This window comes from Saccopteryx leptura, chromosome 2 (assembly GCF_036850995.1).
Source record: "Saccopteryx leptura isolate mSacLep1 chromosome 2, mSacLep1_pri_phased_curated, whole genome shotgun sequence".
Lineage (NCBI taxonomy): Eukaryota > Metazoa > Chordata > Mammalia > Chiroptera > Emballonuridae > Saccopteryx > Saccopteryx leptura.
Window position 1 is genome coordinate 147,385,760 of NC_089504.1, and position 18,874 is coordinate 147,404,633.

Below are 18,874 nucleotides of genomic sequence, written 5' to 3' on the forward strand. Positions count from 1 at the left end.
TACAGTGCCTGCTACATAGTTAGGCACTCAATAATGGTGCGGGTAGATTTTTATCTTCCTGTATAAGATGAAGTACCTAGCAAGGCTAAAAAATTGTCAACTGTTCGAGATGACATAAGTTTCCTTTGAAGGTTAGACTGTTGGGCCTTCCTAAGAACTTGTTAATAGGAAACCATTTCCACTGTTGCCCAGATTCTTTAAATCTCTTTATATACTCTTCAAGTTAAATTTTAGACCTTTGATTTAACAGCATTTTACATTTGAATTAGTACCTTAAAGGGATTGATGAAATAGCCGGTTTTAAATATGATTTCTTTAGCCAAAACTTATTATTTCCACCATTTCAGTGGGTTTGGGGGATGTTAAGGAATCACCTGGAGCTCAAGAAGGGACTCCAGACTTGCAGAATGCTCAGGGGTAGAAAGACTGCAGGGAAACGTTACTGCTGAGAATGGCCAACAGGTAATCCTGACTAATAACCATTGTTAACTTCATTTTTCTTTTCTCAAGTTTATTCCTTCTCACTCCCATTAATTATCTGTATTAATTTTATTACAGGAGAATATTTAGCAATAAAGGAAAACAATATATGAAAATAAATGATATGATCATAGATTTTGTATTTCAGTTGTATTTAGCTGGGTAGTATATATAAATACAAAATAAATTATACTTCCTGGTGTATTTTTTATTCATAGTTACTTATTCTGTTATATTTGCAAGTTAAAGTGCAACATACTTGCTACTCTCTTCCACTATTTATGAATTGATATCTTCTAGAGGTATAAAATTAGATTGGCATATATAAAAAAAATATGCATAAAAAATTATTTTGTGCAAAATCCTCAGTTTTAAGTGTTGAAGATCATTTCCCACCCACAGCAAGATCATCTATTTCCCGATGATTTCTACTATGGTCTTAATTCTGTTCTTTAAAGAACTGTGCATTTAGACAAAGTCAGATTAAATCTATTTCTTGTTCCTTACAAGCATTTAAAAGTATCTCTCCTTACTTACCTCTTCTTTAGAATACACTTTCCCAGTTCCTTTAGACCTTAGGTATCATGGTGTTTGGTGTATTCATCATCTTATTTACTTCAGTTTTATTTTATAAATGACTTTAAAAATGTGTACTAGAATTGAATACAGTGTTTCCTTACTACTTAGTAAATAATTTATTTTGAGAAAAGATTATGGCTTTACAGTTTTTCTAACAGATTGAAATGTTGTTGTTTTTGTTTGTTTTTCTTCTTTTCCAAGTGAGAGAAAGGGAGATAGACAGACTCTTGCATGCACCCTGACTGGAATCCAAGCATCAACCCCTGTCTGGGGCCAGTGATCGAATCAACCAAGCTGTCCTCAGAGCCCGGGGCTGATGCTCGAACCAGTCAAGCCACTAGCTGCAAGAAAGGAAGAGAGAGAGAGAAGGGGGAGAGGCAGGAGAAGAGAAGCAGATGGTGGCTTATCCTATGTGCCCTGACCAGGTTTCAAACTCGGAACATCCATAAGCCAGGCTGGCTCTCTATCCATGAGCCAACTAGCCAGGGACAAGATTGAAATGTTTAAATTTGAATAAATCTAAATTTATTTTAAGGTTTTTAAAATTTAATATTAATAAGAAAGTAAGGATTTAAGAGTCTCGGATCCCAAGTTTTATATCAGGAAATATTGCTAAAATAATCTAGAATTTTTCAGCCATAATTTATTCTTGAAAAGGTAATAAAGAAAAGCAAGGTTATAATTTATTATTTTAACAAACAACGATAGCTTTGCCAAAACAAAAACAAAAAACCCTGCTTTGTTAACTAACATTTTTAAATTAATTTTACATACAAAATAAATCAGACTTGTTTAATATCCTTTGTGTAGTTTTACCTTTCTCGTACTCACTATGGGAATTGTGCCTTTTCTGCTTTGATTAAACCATATATATAATATATATATATACATATATATTATATATATTATATATAATTAGCCCTTTCTCAATAGAGTAGAGCAGTGATATAGACTATTCCTCAAGAGTGAATCATTCTAGAAACAACACTGGGAAAATCTACTTTTACATTTACATTTCAGTTAGGGTTATGGTTAATGATTTGACAAGTCACAGCAAACATTAAAGTGAAGAAAAAGCAAACTTACATCCTGAAAGAAAGATATTTTGTATGCTCATGTAAAAGACCTACTTCTTAAAACATAATTAATTTAAATGATACTTTGAAAAAATATGAAGTACAATACAATCTATTTAAAAATTAATTTAGGCCCTGGCCGGTTGGCTCAGTGGTAGAGCGTCGGCCTGGCGTGCAGAAGTTCGGGGTTTGATACCCAGCCAGGACACACAGGAGAGGTGTCCATCTGCTTCTCCACCCCTCCCCCTCTCTTTCCTCTCTGTCTCTCTTCCCCTCCCGCAGCCGAGGCTCCATTGGAGCAAAAGATGGCCCGGGCGCTGGGGATGGCTCCATGGCCTCTGCCCCAGGCACTAGAGTGGCTCTAGTCGCAACAGAGCAATGCCCCGGATGGGCAGAGCATTGCCGCCTGGTGGGCGTGCCGGGTGGATCCCAGTCGGGCGCATGCGGGAGTCTGTCTGACTGCCTCCCCGTTTCCAGCTTCAGAAAAATACAAAAAAAAAAAAAAAAAAAATTAAAAATTAATTTTGTTTAAAGAAATTATAATTATTTTTAGGAGGAAACCTAAAAATAGTAATTCATGGTCAAAGAAAATATGAGTCTTGGAATTTCTCACTTGATATGCACTTTAACTACTTTCATTCCTTTTGTTTCATTGATATATTTAGCTCTATTTAATTCTTCTTTTACTTTTTATTGTGAAACTTTTCAAACATACACAAAAGTAGAGCCAGTAAGTCCCCGTGTGTGCACCACCTAGCTTCAGATGTCACCATTTTGCTATGCTAGTTTCATCCACTCCCCATCACCCTCATTTTCTTTTTCCTGGAATACTTTAAAGCAAATCCCAGACATTATTTCGCTTTCCCAATAAATACATCAGTAATGTATTTCTCTAATAATTAAGTGCTTTTAAATATACATTTGCATAGTAACAAATTCTATCTGACAAAAATAGTAATTTCTTAATATTCTCTGATACCCAGCTCATGTTCAGTGTTCCCTAGTCATCTCAAAAACTGCTTTTTAAAAAAAAAAAAATTTTAAGTTGCTTAAATTAGAATTATCAAGTTTTCTGTACAGTGCATTTGGTTAATATGTCTTTTATTTATTCTTAATTTAACAGCTTAAATTAACTTCAGTAATCCTTGCCACATCTTTCATTTAGGGTTAAAATACCATATGATCACCTGTTATTAAATTTTCTGTGGCCTGACCAGGCAGTGGCGCAGTGGATAGAGCGTCCGGACTGGGATGCAGAGAACCCAGGTTTGAGACCCCGAGGTTGCCAGCTTGAGCGCGGGCTCATCTGGTTTGAGCAAAAGCCTACCAACTTGAACCCAAGGTCGCTGGGTCCAACAAGGGGTTACTCGGTCTGCTGAAGGCCTGTGGTCAAGGCACATTATGAGAAAGCAATCAATGAACAACTAAGGAGTTGCAACGCAATGAAAAACTAATGATTGATGCTTCTCATCTCTCTCCGTTCCTGTCTGTCTGTCCTTGTCTATCCCTCTCTCTGACTCACTCTCTGTCTCTGTAAAAAATACAAAAATAAATAAATAAATAAAATTTTCTGTGTAGTGCCAATAAGAGTTCCACAATTAAAAAAGCAAATAGGTTAAAGATTTGTTAACATATATCAAAATAAAAATAAGCTTAATTTACAACTACATGACAAGATAGTCAATAAAATACCTAATTTGCCTTTAAGAATTTGCAAGTGAATGATACATGTTTCCAGCATTAACTTCTGTTAATAGTCATTTGTAGTTGGTGATCTGTCACTGTCCCTAATGTGAAATCAATCATCTTTTCTCCAAAATTTGGTTTCCCTTGTGCACTTTCTATTAGAAGAAGAAGAATAGGAACAGTTGCCATTTATTGAGAATTTAGAGCTAGGCTCTTGGTGTATAATTTCTCTCATCTTCCCATCATTCTATAAGACATTTTATTGCTTACACTTTATAAATGAGGGAACTGAGGATCAGAGATGTTAATTAAGTAGGTTGCCCAAGATCACAAAACTAGCTAAAAGGCGGATGGAAATTTAGGTCCTGACCTGTCAAGCTGGAAACCACATCTTATCAGTGGCACATACCTCTGCTACCCTAAAATGCATGGTTTTCATGCATGTATGTGTTTTCTCACTAAGAATACTCATCTTAATGGTGGAATCCTATTATAGAAACAATTTCAAACATATCCCAAAAGTAGATTTTTTTTCCTTAGAGCTTAGAACTCAAAAACTTTATGATTTCACATTTCTAAGAGCTTTTCAACATTTATTCTCTTCCTTTTTTTTTTACTTTTATGCTATAACTTTATATGTTTGTGTTTAGTCTGTTTTCCTAAAAATGTTATTGTGTCTTTTAATCTGAGGTTTTCAGAATATTTTAATTAAGTTTTACCCAACTGTTTTCAATATTTTCTTATAAATTAACATGTATATTTAATATTTTCTCAAAGTTTAAATGTATTGCCTTTAAACAATGCTTGAAAACAGTATGCTACAACTTCTATGAGAAATTCAATATTATTTTTCCCTTTGTGGTATGTTATAAATGATATCTGAGTTAAGGATTCAAAGAAAATGCATTGCCTCAAATTGTTTTAAGCTACATTATAATAATTATATGTTTTTCAGAGAAAGGATTGGGATATAAAAGTAAAATAAACAGCTTATATTTAAAAGACTTATACCCACAGTTAGAATCCTTTTACTTATATTATTCATCAAAAGTTATAACTGAGCTTGACCAATGGTGGAGCAGTGGATAGAGCATAAACCTGGGATACTGAGGACCCAGGTTTGAAACCCCAAGATTGCTGGCTTGAGCGCAGTCTCACCAGCTTAAGCACGGGGTCGCCAGCTTGTGTGTGGGGTCGATTGCTTGAGCATGGGATGATAAACATGATCCTGTGGTCTCTGGCTTGAGCCCAAAGGTCACTAGCTTGAACCCAAGGTTACTGGCTTGAGCAAGGATTCACTGGCTCAGCTGGAGCCCCCGGTCAAGACACATATGAGAAAGCAATCAATGAACAACTAAAGTGCAGCGACCATTGAGTTGATGCTTCTCTTCTCATCTGCCTCCCTTCCTGTCTCTCCCCCCCCCCTCGCATGCGCGCTAAAAGAAAAAGTTATAACTGAGGAACTGAAAAACTAAAGTTGTTAGTTGAAACAACTTACTGCAAAATAGTATTTACAACATTTTACTTATATGGTTACATTGTATTTTTAACTCGGAATTTTTTTTTTGCTTTTTACTATATTATGTTTTATGTTACATTTATTACAAAATCTAAAAGGAAATATATAAAGAAATAATTTACAGTTGATTTATTCTTGTGAAGAATATATGTGAGTAAATCAAATGGGTGTATTATAGTAGATTTTTTTCATTTAATCTATAATTGTATGTTCCTAATTTTATTAATAATTAAAATCTTAATTCTAAATAATGTATATTCTGTAACAGTAACAACAATGTGATCTTGCCTCTGGTTCATATAAAATAAAAGAATCTGACTTTCAAAATATTTTGTAAAAATAGTTATATCTTAAATAATATTTTCAATTTTCAAAATTATTTTTAAATGATGATCATTAAAACTGCAAATGTAAATTTTATGTTAGAAGTACACATCTATCTATCAACCTAATCAAACTTAAAAGCTTATACTATAAAATATGAATGTTTTTAATGTCATCTCACAAACTGTGCGGTTGTGCTTTTCCACAGAACACTCCTATGACGCCTTCACCAGCTGTGCAAGTGCAGAGCCAGCCTAACAGTTCTCAGCCTTCTCCATTCAGTGCATCTAGTCAACATGGGGATTCAGTGAGGAAACCTGGACACAACTTCATGTGTCTGTGGCAGTCTTGTAAAAAGTAAATTGGAAATTTTATTTGATATATACAAATGTTCTTTGTTTTAGGATGCTTTTATATTCAAATTTCTGTCATCTTTAGTTTTATAAAAATTTTCTTTTTAAACCACTTTTAGCAAAGATCTTTTTTGTTAATTTAAGAGTGATGTTTATTTGAATCCAGTGGCACCCAAGCTAAGAAATTTATATAAATGTTAGAAAGAGCTTCATTGCCTAATGGTAGGTTATTAAGGAATATGTTTCATTATTAATTTTATTTGCTTGTTTGTTTTTTTATGTCCTAGCATCTGACATATGTATGTACCAGATTGAGTCATGTTGCCTCCCAGGTTCTAACAGTAATTTGCAGGAAATCATTAGTATATAATTTTTTGTTTGTTTTGATTTTGCTTTTTAATTTTATTTTACTTTTAATATTTTTTTATTTTTAAATTATAGCTTACATACAATATATTAGTTTCAGATGCACAGCCCTATGATTAAACATTTACATAACTTACAAAGTAATCCCCCAATAAATCTAGTACTTACCTGGCCCATGTGTAGTTATTACAGTATTACTGACTAAATTCCCTGTGCTGTACTTTACATCCCATGACTATTCTGTACCGATTTATACTTCTAAATCCCTTCATCCTTTTCACCCATCCCTTAAGCCCCCTCCAATCTGACAACCCTCAAAATGTTCTCAGTATCTATGAGTCTGTTTTGGTTCTGCTTCTTTGTTTGTTTTTAGATTCCACATATAAATTAAATAATCTGGCATTTGTCTTTCTTTGTCTGACTTAGTTCACTCAGCAAAATACCCTCTAGGTCCTTGTTGTTGCAGATGGCAAGATTTCATTTTTTATATGGCTAAAACCACAGCTCTATTATATAGGATGGGGCAAAAGTAGGTTTAACAGTTGTGAGTATGCAAAACAGTTTATTCTTGTATTGTATTTATTAATTATTGTGTTATTTTTTCATATGAACAACTGTGAAGCTACTTTTGCCCCACTCTGTATATGTGTACCACTTCTTTATACATTCGTCTGTTGATGAACACTTAAGCTGCTTTTATATTTTGGCCATTATAAAAAATGCTACAATAAACATAGGGATATATATGTGTTTTCGAGTTATTGTTTTGGGTTTTTTCTAATAAATACCCAGTAGTGGAATTGCTAAGATTTATTTTGTCTCTTGGTATAGTCTTGGTTTAAAATCTGTTTTGTCTGGTGTAAGTTTTGCTACCCCAGCATTTTTGTTTGTTTGTTTCCATTTTCATAAAATAACATTTTCTGTCCCTTTACTTTCCGTCTGTCTTTCCATAAGAAGTAAGTCTCCTTTAGACAACGTATGTAAGGGTCATGTTTTCTTATTCATTCAGCCACCCTAAGTCTTGGGAGCATTAATCCATTTGCATTTAAACTAATAGTTGAGCCTGACCTGTGTGGTGGCGCAGTGGATAAAACGACCTGGAATGCTGAGGTCACAGGTTCAAAACCCTGGGCTTGCCTGGTCAAGGCACATATGGGAGTTGATGCTTCCTGCTCCTCCCCCTTCTCTCTCTCACTCTCACTCCTTCACTCCCCCTCTCTAAAATTAATAAATTTTAAAAATTTTTAAATAAGGTAGTTGTTGATAGATATGTATTTGTTGCCATTTTATTTTTCATATTTTTTATCTTTTTTTCTTTTTAAAGAAGATCCTTTAATATGTCTTGCAATACTGGTTTGATGGTGATGAACCCCTTTGGTTTTAGATTCTTAAATGTGGAAAGCTCTGTATCTGCCCTTCAATTCTAAACAATAGCTTTGCTGGGGAGAGGAATCTTGATTGTAGGTCCTTGCCTTTCATCACTTTGAATATTTCTTACCAATTCCTTTTGACCTGCAGAATTTCTGTTGAGAAATCAGCTGACAGTCATATGGGAGCTTCCTTATAGGTAACTAACTGCTTTTCTCTTTCTGCTTTTAATAGTCTCTCTTTGTCTTTAACCTTTGACATTTTAATTATGATATGTCTTGGTGTGGACCTCTTTTGGTTCATCTTGTTTGGGAGTCTGCTTCCTGGACTTGTATGTCTATTTCCTTCACCAAGTTAGAGAAGTTTTTCATTGTTATTTTTTCACATTGATTTTCAATTTCTTGCTCTTTCTCTTCTGGCACCCCCATGATGTTAATGTTGATATGCTTGAAGTTGACCCAGAGGCTCCTTAGACTATCCTCATTTTTTTTTTTATTCTTTTTTCTTTTTGCTGTTCTAATTGGGTGTTTTTTGCTTCCTTAACTTCTAAATCACTGATTTGATCCTCCAATTCATCTGCTCTACTGTTGATTCCCTGTAGTGTATGCTTCATTGCAGTTATTGTCTTCTTTATTCCTGATTGGTTCCTTTTTATGTTTTTTGTCTTCATTTTTATGTTTCCTATCTCTTTGTTGAAGTTCTCATTAAGTTCCCCTACTTTCACTGAGCATCCTTGTAACCAGTGTATTGAACACTCTATCTGGTAGATAGATTCCTTGTCTCCATTTTAATTCTATTTCGGGAGTTTTGTTATATTCTTTCATTTGGGACATGTTTGTGTGTCTTCTCATTATAGCTGCCTTCCTATATTTGTTTCTATATTTTAGGTAGAGCTACTATGTCTTCCAGTCTTGGTAGAGTGGCCTAATGTAGTAAGTATCCTGTAGAGTCCAGTGGCTCAGTCTGCCCAGTCACCCAAGATGGGCACTCCAGGTGTGCCTCCTGTGTGGGCTGTGTGCACCCTCCTATTATAGTTGAGTCTTGATTGCTGTTAGCACATCAGTGGGAGGGATTTATCCCCAGGCCAATTGGCTGCAGGGACTGGCCACAACCACAGTCGAGGATCTGTGCAGGGGCTGATCCCAGATGGAACACAGCTCGCTTCAGCAGGTCTCAGGTACCCAACAAGTCAATCCAATGAGTGTCACTCATGGAGATGGTTGCGTGGTGTTTTGGCATGGTCTGAAGCTGTCTGTTGGGTTTGCTGGCTCTGGTGATTCCTGGGAGGTGCTAGCCAAGGTCAGCCATCGACCTTGCCCTGCTCAGGACCACTGGGCATGAGTTTCAGAATGATCTGCAGATGGCTACTACTTGTGCTAGAGTTGGAGGTGCCTGGGAGAGGCCAAGCTGTGAACCAGGGCTGCTAGTGCCAGGCCTGGGGCCACTTAACAAGAGGAACAGTATATGCAGAGGCCAGATGCTGCTTGTTTGAGATTTAAGGAAAGGCAGCAGCATGAGCCAAGACAGACCTTTTGTATGGAAATGTTACTGGAAAGGTTACTGTGGGTGGGCCCACAGTCAGGTGGGGCAGGGTTCTCAGGGAATCACCATGGTAAGGCTAACAGTGTCAGCCAGGTTGATGGAGACTCAGATATGGCACCTGTCTGCCAGCTCTGTGTGGGGAAGACTCAGAAAAGGAACAGTGGCCTCTGACACCTCTTCTGTCTGGGAGAAAGATGTCCCAACAGTTCTCAGCCTGTTATCAGACAATTCTATTCCTCTTGTATGTTCCCAGTGCTGGAGCTCAGAGGGAGTGAGTCCAAGTAAGTCTATATGGGCCCTTTAAGAGGAATGCCTGGGACTCTAGCAGCCCTTTGTCTCACTCAGCCTCAATCTCTGCTGGTTTTAATAGCCAGTCATTATGGGGAATTCTCTGTTCAGCACTGGAACCCTGGACTGGGGTCTTCATATAGACCTAGGACCCACGCTTCCCAGGACCTCCACTGCTGAGATAGCCCTCCCAACTTTTAACTACCACACATGGATGTGGGACCAGCCCATTCAGTGTCTCTGCCCCTCCTATCAGTTTCAGTGGAGTTTATTCTTTTTTTTTTTTAATTTAGTGGGGTGAAACTGGTTAGCAATATTACACAGGTTTCAGAAGCCCAATTTCTACAACACATTTCTGTGCATTGTATTCTGTATTCACCCCCCACTAAGTCAGATCTTTATCCATCACATTTTATACCCCCTATACCCTCCTCTGCCTCCCCCTACATCCCTCCTTCCCCTGGTAATCTGTCCAGGTAGATTTCAGGCAGTTCTGAAGTGATTATTCTGTAGTTGTAATTTTGATGTGGTTATGGGAAGTTATGAGGACTATGTTAACCTATGCTGCCATCTTGACCAGAAGCCTGTTATTAGTTTTTAACAAAAGAATTTGATTTTATATTTGGCTATGAAAATAGATAGGTTTTTTTAAAGTGATTTGAAGTTAGTGACCACTCTAGACTTCCTGTATGGTTGAAATAAAGGTAATATTTTATTAGGAAGAACGGCTTGTCTTAAATTTGCCTTGGGGGTGGACAACCCCGGGAAACATCTTTTAAAAGTCATATCTTACAACTTAATAACTAAGATGAACAGTGAGTACAACTGAACTTTATAAACAAGGCTTTTTTATACTTGAAAGAAATTTTGAGAATAATATTGGGTAAAATAAAATCTTAGTTCTTTTAATAATACTCAGCCAAGACCCTTTGCACTGTCACTTTTTAGAGTTTTAGGATAAAGCATTTGTCTTAATGGACTAATACTCTCATCTTTTAGATATCAAACATTATACTTCACTTTTCCTAACTAACTGATAGCAGAAATTACCAGATCCTTTAAAAAATTATATTTGCTATTCATAATTTTTATATTATTTATAATTTTTATATTTAGACATTTCACTGTGAACTTCATATACAGATTTGTTTTAGGATTGTGGCTATCAATATAGCTTAGGGATTGTTAGTGGCATGCAAAAATTCTTTGGACAGTGTTTATCAAACTTGAAATCTCAACCCAATAGTGGGGTCATTTTGATCATTTTGGCAAGTCTCTACCAGTGGATTTTTGCTTTTTTTCTTTGCAATGAAAAAATGAATAAAATATATCAGAATCTAACATTTTAGTAAGGGTAAATATTGTTTCCAGTTGTGTATGTGTTGTTATATATGTATGTGTGTACTAGAACATAGTGTATATCTGTTTGTAAAAAGGGTCGTTTAAAAGTTCATGCTTTAGATTGTTTCTGACTGTTTCTTTCCTTTAATTCAACCTTATCTCTGTTTTATGTGTATATGGAGATTTTATTTTTGTTTTTCTATGGCAAATACCTAAGAATAGCTGCTTTACATAAAGTGTTTAGAGTACTTCAAGAAAAATCTTTGCCAGAAGAGTAAATAAACAGCACAGTTTACCATCTTGCTAGTAGTACGATCAATATTACACAGTGTGTAAGCCTTTTCTGAGTAATACAGACTAAACAATCCTTCTTAGATCCATTTTAAAACTATTTTTAGATACTCCATTAGTAATAAGTTCAGTTTAATTTTGCAAATATTTGTGGAGCCCCCTCTTAGGAGGGTACATGTGCTAAGAGCTAGAACTATAAAGATCATTCTCAGCTATTAAGGAAGCACATCCAAAAAAACTCAAACAAATAAAATTAGTATAAATAAACATATGTTACATTTACTATAATACTGGGATGGTAAGGAGAGTTTCACTACACACATTACTTTGAGTTGGGTCTTGAAAAATGAGTAGGGGTTTGTTATGCAAAATAATTCTAGTCAGACCTGGCCAGGTGGTGGTGCAGAGGTTAGAGCATCGACCTGGGACGCAGAGGACCCAGGTTTGAAACCCCCTGGTTGCCTGCTTGAGCACAGGCTGGTCTGGCTTGAGTGTGGGCTCACCAGCTTGAGTGCGAGGTCACGACTTTAGTGTGGGATCATAGACATGACCCCATAGTTGCTGGCTTGAGACTAAGGTCGCTGGCTTGAGCAGTGACCCTCCAGGTCACTGGCTTAGCTGGAGTTCCCTGGTCAAGGCACGTATGAGAAGTCCTGCAACTACAAGTTGATGGTTATCTCTCTCCCTGTGCCCCCCCCCCCATCTCTCTCTCTAGTCAGAATAGCAGAATAGCAAGTGTAGGGATTTATTAAAGGAACTAATATGCCCAGGGAAATATGAGAAGCTTAGGATTCCTACCAACAGCATGAGGACATGATAAGACTTGAGAAATGGCTTTTATTATTCATACTTAGTTTTAATTCCAAGTGGAAAAATATATGTCATAGCTTTTGTCCACTAAGTGACTATGCTCTAATAGTCACTTAGTGGACTATTAGATTAAAAACATTAACAACCTTCCTTGTTTCCATGATATTTAAAACTAAAATTATTTCCTTCACTGATAAATTATTATGAAATGCTTAATACTTAAATAACTATGTGGTTTCCTCCTTTCATAGAATTAAAGTGACTTTGAATATACATTTAAACTTTTTAATTCTGGTACAATTATACTTTACATGGTCTTTTTGTAATTCTTTTCTGTATATAATATAGATTCTTTTTATTGAGCCACCCGCTTTCTATATCAGGGCATATTAGTAATTGCTTTTTTATTTTTATTTATTTTTTTGTGACAGAGACAGAGAGAGACAGATAGGGACAGACAGACAGGAAGGGAGAGAGATGAGAAGCATCAATTCTTCACTGCAGCATCTGAGTTGTTCATTGATTGCTTTCTCATATGTGCTTTGACTGGGGCTACAGCAGAGCTAGTGACCCCTTGCTCAAGCCAACCACCTTGGGCTCAAGCCAGCGACCTTTGGGTTCAAGCCAGCGACCATGGTGTTATGTCTATGATCCCACACTCAAGCCAGCAACCCTGAGTTCAGGCTGATGAACCCGCACTCAAGCCGACAACCTCAGGGTTTTGAACCTGGTTCCTCTGTGTCCCAGTTTGACTCTCTCTCCACTGCATCAACCCCTGGTCATGCCAGTATTTGCTTTTTAAATCTGCAACCATGTATCTGTAAAAAATGAAGACCCTACTCTTTAAACATAATCTATACCTTCTGCAGGAAAATAACATTAATCTCTTCAATATGAGTTCTTCAGCTATTCAGTTAGTATTTACATTTGTTTCTTTTGTTTCTTTAGAGTTTGAATTGTTATACAAAATTCAAACACTGCCTCTGGTTAAGAAGTTTTATAAATCTCTCTTTTTGTGACAGAGACAGAGAGAGTCAGAGACAGGGACAGACAGGAAGGGAGAGAGATGAGAGGCATCAATTTTTCATTGTGGCTCCTTTAGTTGTTCATTGATTGCTCTCTCATATGTGCCTTGACCGGGGGCTACAGCAGAGTGAGTGACCCCTTGCTCAAGCTGGCGACCTTGGGTTTTCAAACCTGGGTCCTCTGTGTCACAGTCCAGTGCTCTATCCACTATGCCACCGCATGTTGAGGCAAAACAAGTGCTTTCTATTTCATATTAGAAAGACCGAACTCTCAGAGCATAAAATATATGTATTGTTGCCTTCCAGTACTTTATTATTTTAACTTTTTGTTTCATCTATAATTTAATTTTATGTATCTAGCTTTATTGTTTTTCATATGGCTAACATATTGACAAGTTCATCTTGCCCTCAGATATTTGACTTGCCACCTTTGCTATATACTAAATTCCTAAAGCGTTTTCTACTTCTGGATTACTTGTTATTCCACTAGTCTCTGTCCTTATCATACCTACACTTTACATTTTAATGTTGGATATAGCAAGTTTCCCATCATAATTTTTTTCAAAGTGTTTCTCATTATCTTTTCAAGCACTTAATCTTGTACCAAGCACTATACTACTTTTTGAAATTAGAATAATTCAGTCTTGGTAACTGCACAGGTATTAATTCTTTCAAATAAACTGGAATGTTTCTAGTGATCTTCCAAAAAGGTGTGTTGATATTTTCATTGTAATTGCTTTAAATGAATAGAGCTTTTTGTTTGTGTCTGGTAGTGAACATTTTTCCAATATCGATTCTTTCCCTACAAGAAAAATGTATCAACCCATGGTACAATAGTCTTTTTTACCCCAGGAGAGCTTTAGTGTCTTCTTCACATAAATTCTGCAACTTTACTAATCTATTGCTAGTTGTAGTTCTTATTTAGTGTTGCTATCATAAATTATCTTAACTTCTATTTTTCCATTGGTGTTTGTTTTCTATATATACCTTTTATCTTCTCCAATTATAACATCTAATGTCTTCAGAACAGTTATATAATAGTAGTGATAATATTCATCTTTATCTTTTTAAAAAATTAATGGACTATTTTTTAGAGCACTTTTAAGTTTATAAAAAATTGAGCAGGTAGTGCAGTTCCCATATACTTCCTCTTTTCTACATATATAGTTTCCCTAATATTGACATCTTGAATTATTGTGGTGCATATGTTATGACTGATGTCTAGTACTCATTTATTATTATTAACTAAAGTCCATAGTTCCATTAAGTTTCAGTCTTTGTGTTATATGATTCATGTTTCCACCATTCAAGAATCAAACAGAATTGTTTCACCACGCTGGAAATCCCCTGTGTTCCAGCTCTTTATCTCTTCTCACTACCACCCCTTGAACCCCTGGCAACTACTGACGTTTTACTCTCTCTGTAGTTTTACCTTTTCCAGAATGTCATATACACTGCTCACAAAAATTAGGAGATATTTTATTGTTTCATATTCGTTTTGAAACATTCCCTAATTTTTATGAGCAGTATAGTTGGAATCATACAGTATGTAGCCTTTTCAGACTGGGTTCTTTCACTATGCAATACAGTCGTAAGTATGCGAAACAGAGTTTATTCTTGTATTATTATTTATTAATTATTATATCGTTTTCCATACAAACAACAGTAAACCTACTTTTGCCCCACCCTGTATGTATTTAAGGTTCCTCGATGTCTTTCTGGCTTGATATCTCATTCTTTTTTTTCTTCTTTTTTTCTTTTTCTGTATTTTTTTTTTTTTTTGGATAATATTCATTTGTATAGATGTACCAGTTTGCTTATCCATTCACCTATTGAGGTACATTTTGGCTGCTTCTGGTTTTGGGCTATAATAAATAAAGCTGCCATAAAAGTTTGTGTACAGTGTTTCTTTTTTAAATTTTTTTATTGATTTTAATTTATTGTGCTTACATAGATTCAAGTGTCCCGCCAAATATATCTTTCTCCCCCCACCCCAGTGTTTCCCTTGATACCCCCTTTGATGACGCCTCCCCCTAATGCCCTCCTCCCTTCCCTTCAGGATATGCTCTCCTACTCTATAATGCTGTATTATGTATATATAATTTCACTAATCTCCTTCCCTTCTCTGACCCCATCCTCTCCTCCCATTTCCCTCTGACCAGTTTTCCTATGGTCCCTTTGATCCCACCTCTTCCTCTGTTCCGTTCCTCAATTCACATTGTTCATTAAATTCTTCATATAAATGAGGTCATATGATACTTTTCTTTCTCTGCCTGGTTTATTTCACTTAGCGTAATAGTCTCCAGGCCCATCCATGTTGTCGCCAAAGGTAAGATTTCCTTTTTCATGGCCGTGTGGTATTCCATTGTGTGTACTTCAGCTTTTTAATCCACTCATCCACTGATGGACACTTGGGCTTTTTCAAGATCTTGGCTATTGTAAACAATGCTGCCATAAACATGAGGGTGCATTTCTTCTTTTGAATCAGTGATTTGGTATTCATAGGATATATTTCTAAAAGTGGGATGGCAGGGTCAAAAGCCATTTCCATTTTTAATTTTTTGAGGAATTTCCATACTGTTTTCCACAGTGGCTGCACCAGTCTGCATTCCCACCAGCAGTGCAGGAGGGTTCCCTTTTCTCTACATCCTCACCAGCACTTATTATGTGTTGTTTTGTTAATGAGCGCCATTCTAACACGTGTGAGGTGGTATCTCATTGTGCATTTCTCTAGTGATTAGTGATGTTGAACATTTTTTCATGTGCCTGTTGGCCATCTGTATGTCCTCTTTGGAGAAGTGTCTATTCAGTTCTTTTGCCTATTTTTTGATTGGGTTATTTACTTTCCTGGTGTTGAGTTTTACAAGTTCTTTATGAATTTTGGTTATTAACCCCTTATCAGACTTATTGTCGAATATTTTCTCCCATTGTGTGGTTTGTCTATTTTGTTCACGTCGTGTTTAGCTGTGCTAAAGCTTTTTAGCTTGATATAGTCCCATTTGTTCATCTAGTCCTTTATTTCATTTGCCCGTGGAGATAAATCAGCAAATATATTGCTGCAAGATGTCAGAGAGCTTATGCCTATGTTTTCTTCCAAGATGATTATGGTTTCAGGACTTCCGTTTACATCTTTTATCTATTTTGAGTTTATTTTTGTGTATGGTGTAAGTTGGTGGTCTAGTTTCATTTTTTTGCAAGTACCTGTCCAATTTTCCCAACACTATTTTTTTTTCTTTTTTTTTTTTTTTTCTGAAGCTGGAAACGGGGAGAGACAGTCAGACAGACTCCCGCATGCGCCCGACCAGGATCCACCTGGCACGCCCACCAGGGAGCGACGCTCTGCCCATCAGGGGGCGATGCTCTGCCCCTCCGGGGCAACACTCTGCAGTGACCAGAGCCACTCTAGCGCCTGGGGCAGAGGCCAAGGAGCCATCCCCAGCGCCCAGGCCGTCTTTGCTCCAATGGAGCCTTGGCTGCGGGAGGGGAAGAGAGAGACAGAGAGGAAGGAGGGGGAGGGGAGTGGAGAAGCAAATGGGCGCTTCTCCTATGTGCCCTGGCTGGGAATTGAACCCGGGTCCCCCGCACGCCAGGCCGACACTCTACCGCTGAGCCAACCGGCCAGGGCCCCAGCACTATTTATTAAAGAGACTGTCTTTATTCCATTGTATGCTTTTACCTCCTTTGTCAATTATCAATTGTCCATATTGGTGTGGGTTTATTTCTGGGTTCTCTGTTCTGTTCCATTGATCTGTATGTCTGTTCTTATGCCAGTACCAAGCTGTTTTGAGTACAATGGCCTTGTAGTATAACTTGATATCAGGAAGTGTGATACCACCCACTTTATTCTTTTTTAAGATTGATGATGCTATTTGTATTCTTTTTTGGTTCCATATAAATTTTTGGAATATTTGTTCTATATCTTTGAAGTATGATTGGTATTTTAATAGGAATTGCATTGAATTTATAGGTTGCTTTGGGTAATATAGAAATTTTAATGATGTTTATTCTTCCTATCCATGAACACGGTATATGCTTCCACTTGTTTGTATCTTCCTTGATTTCTCTTATCAATATTTTATAATTTTCTGAGTACAAGTCTTTAACCTCCTTGGTTAAATTTACTCCTAGGTATTTTGTTTTTTGTTGTTGCAGTAGTGAAGGGGATTGTTTTCTTTTTCTTTCTTTTTTTTTTACAGGGACAGAGAGAGTCAGAGAGAGGGACAGATAGGGACAGACAGACAGGAAGGGAGAGAGATGAGAAGCGTCAATCATCAGTTTTTTGTTGCGACACCTTAATTGTTCATTGATTGCTTTCTCATATGTGCCTTGACCTTGGGTCCAAGCTGGTGAGCTTTTTCTTTTTTTGCTCAAGCCAGATGAACCCATGCTCAAGTTGGCGACCTCAGGGTCTCAAACCTGGGTCCTCTGCATCCCAGTCCAACTCTCTGTTCACTGCGCCACTGCCTGGTCAGGCAAGGGGATTGTTTTCTTAATTTCTCTTTCAGACAGTTCATTGTTCGTGTATAAAAATGCCACTCATTTCTGAATATTAATTTTATATCCTGCCACGTTGCTAAATTCATTTATCAGGTCCAGTAGTGTTTGACTGAGACTTTAGGGTTTTCTATGTACAGTATCATGTCATTAGCAAATAATGATAGTTTTACTTCTTCTTTTCCAAATTGGATGCCTTTTATTTCATCTTCTTGTCTGATTGCTGTTGCTAGGACTTCCAGAACTGTGTGGAATAAGAGTGGTGAAAGGGTGCACACCTGCCTTGTTCCTAAATTAAGGGAATTGCTTTTAATTTTTGCCCATTGAGTATGATATTGGCCGTGGGTTTGTCACAGATGCCTTTATCATGTTGAGGTATGTTCCCTTTATTCCAACTTTGCTAAGAGTTTTGATCATAAATGGGTGCTGGATTTTATCAAATGCTTTTTCTGCGTCTGTTGATATTATCATATGATTGTTCTCCTTCCATTTGCTTATGTGATGAATCACATTGATTGATTTGCAAATATTGTACCAGCCTTGCCTCCCAGAATAAATCCCACTTGGTTATGATTTAGGATTTTTTTCATGTATTGCTGGATCCGGTTTCCTAATATTTTGTTGAGAATTTTAGCATCTAAGTTCATCAGGGATATTGGCCTATAGTTTTCTTTCTTTGTAGTGTCTTTGCCTGGTTTTGGAATAAGGATTATGCTTGCCTCATAAAAGGAGCTTGGAAGACTTGACTCCTCTTGAACTTTTTGAAATAGCTTGAGAAGTATAGGAGTTTCTTCTTCTTTGAATATTTGGTAAAATTCTTCAGTGAAGCCATCTGGCCCCAGACTTTTGTTTTTTGGGAGTTTTTTGATTACTGTTTCAATCTCATTTGATGTAATTGGTCTATTTAGGTTTTCTGATTCTTCCAGATTAATTTTTGAAAGGTTATATGTTTCAAAGAATTTGTCCATTTCACCTAGATTGTCTAATATTTTGGCATACAGTTCTTAATAGTAGTTTCTTACAATCCTTTTATTTCTGCTGTGTCAGTTGTTATTTCTCAACTCTCATTTCTAATTTTATTTATTTGAGCCCTCTCTTTTTTCTTGGTGAGTCTGGTTTAAGGTTTATGGATCTTGTTTACCTTCTCAAAGAACCAGCTCTTGGTTTCATTGTTCCTCTGTCTTGTTTTTTTAGCCACTATGTCATTTATTTCTGCTCTGATCTTTATTACTTCCTTCCTCCTACTTCCTTTGGGCTTTGTTTGTTGTTCTTTTTCTAGTTCTTTTAGTATAGGGTTAGGTTGTTTATTTGGGCTTTTACTTGCTTCTTAAG

General features: G+C 36.6%; 1 protein-coding gene across 1 annotated transcript in view; it reads left to right on the plus strand.

Annotated features, from left to right (window-relative positions):
• The window catches only part of ARID2 (AT-rich interaction domain 2), a 203,733-nt gene that overhangs the window by 134,821 nt on the left and 50,038 nt on the right, over window positions 1–18,874 (plus strand). Inside the window, exon 16 of the mRNA XM_066369020.1 lies at window positions 5,873–6,021. Coding sequence (XP_066225117.1) covers window positions 5,873–6,021 — 149 coding nt within the window. The remainder of the gene's footprint in view (window positions 1–5,872; window positions 6,022–18,874) is intronic.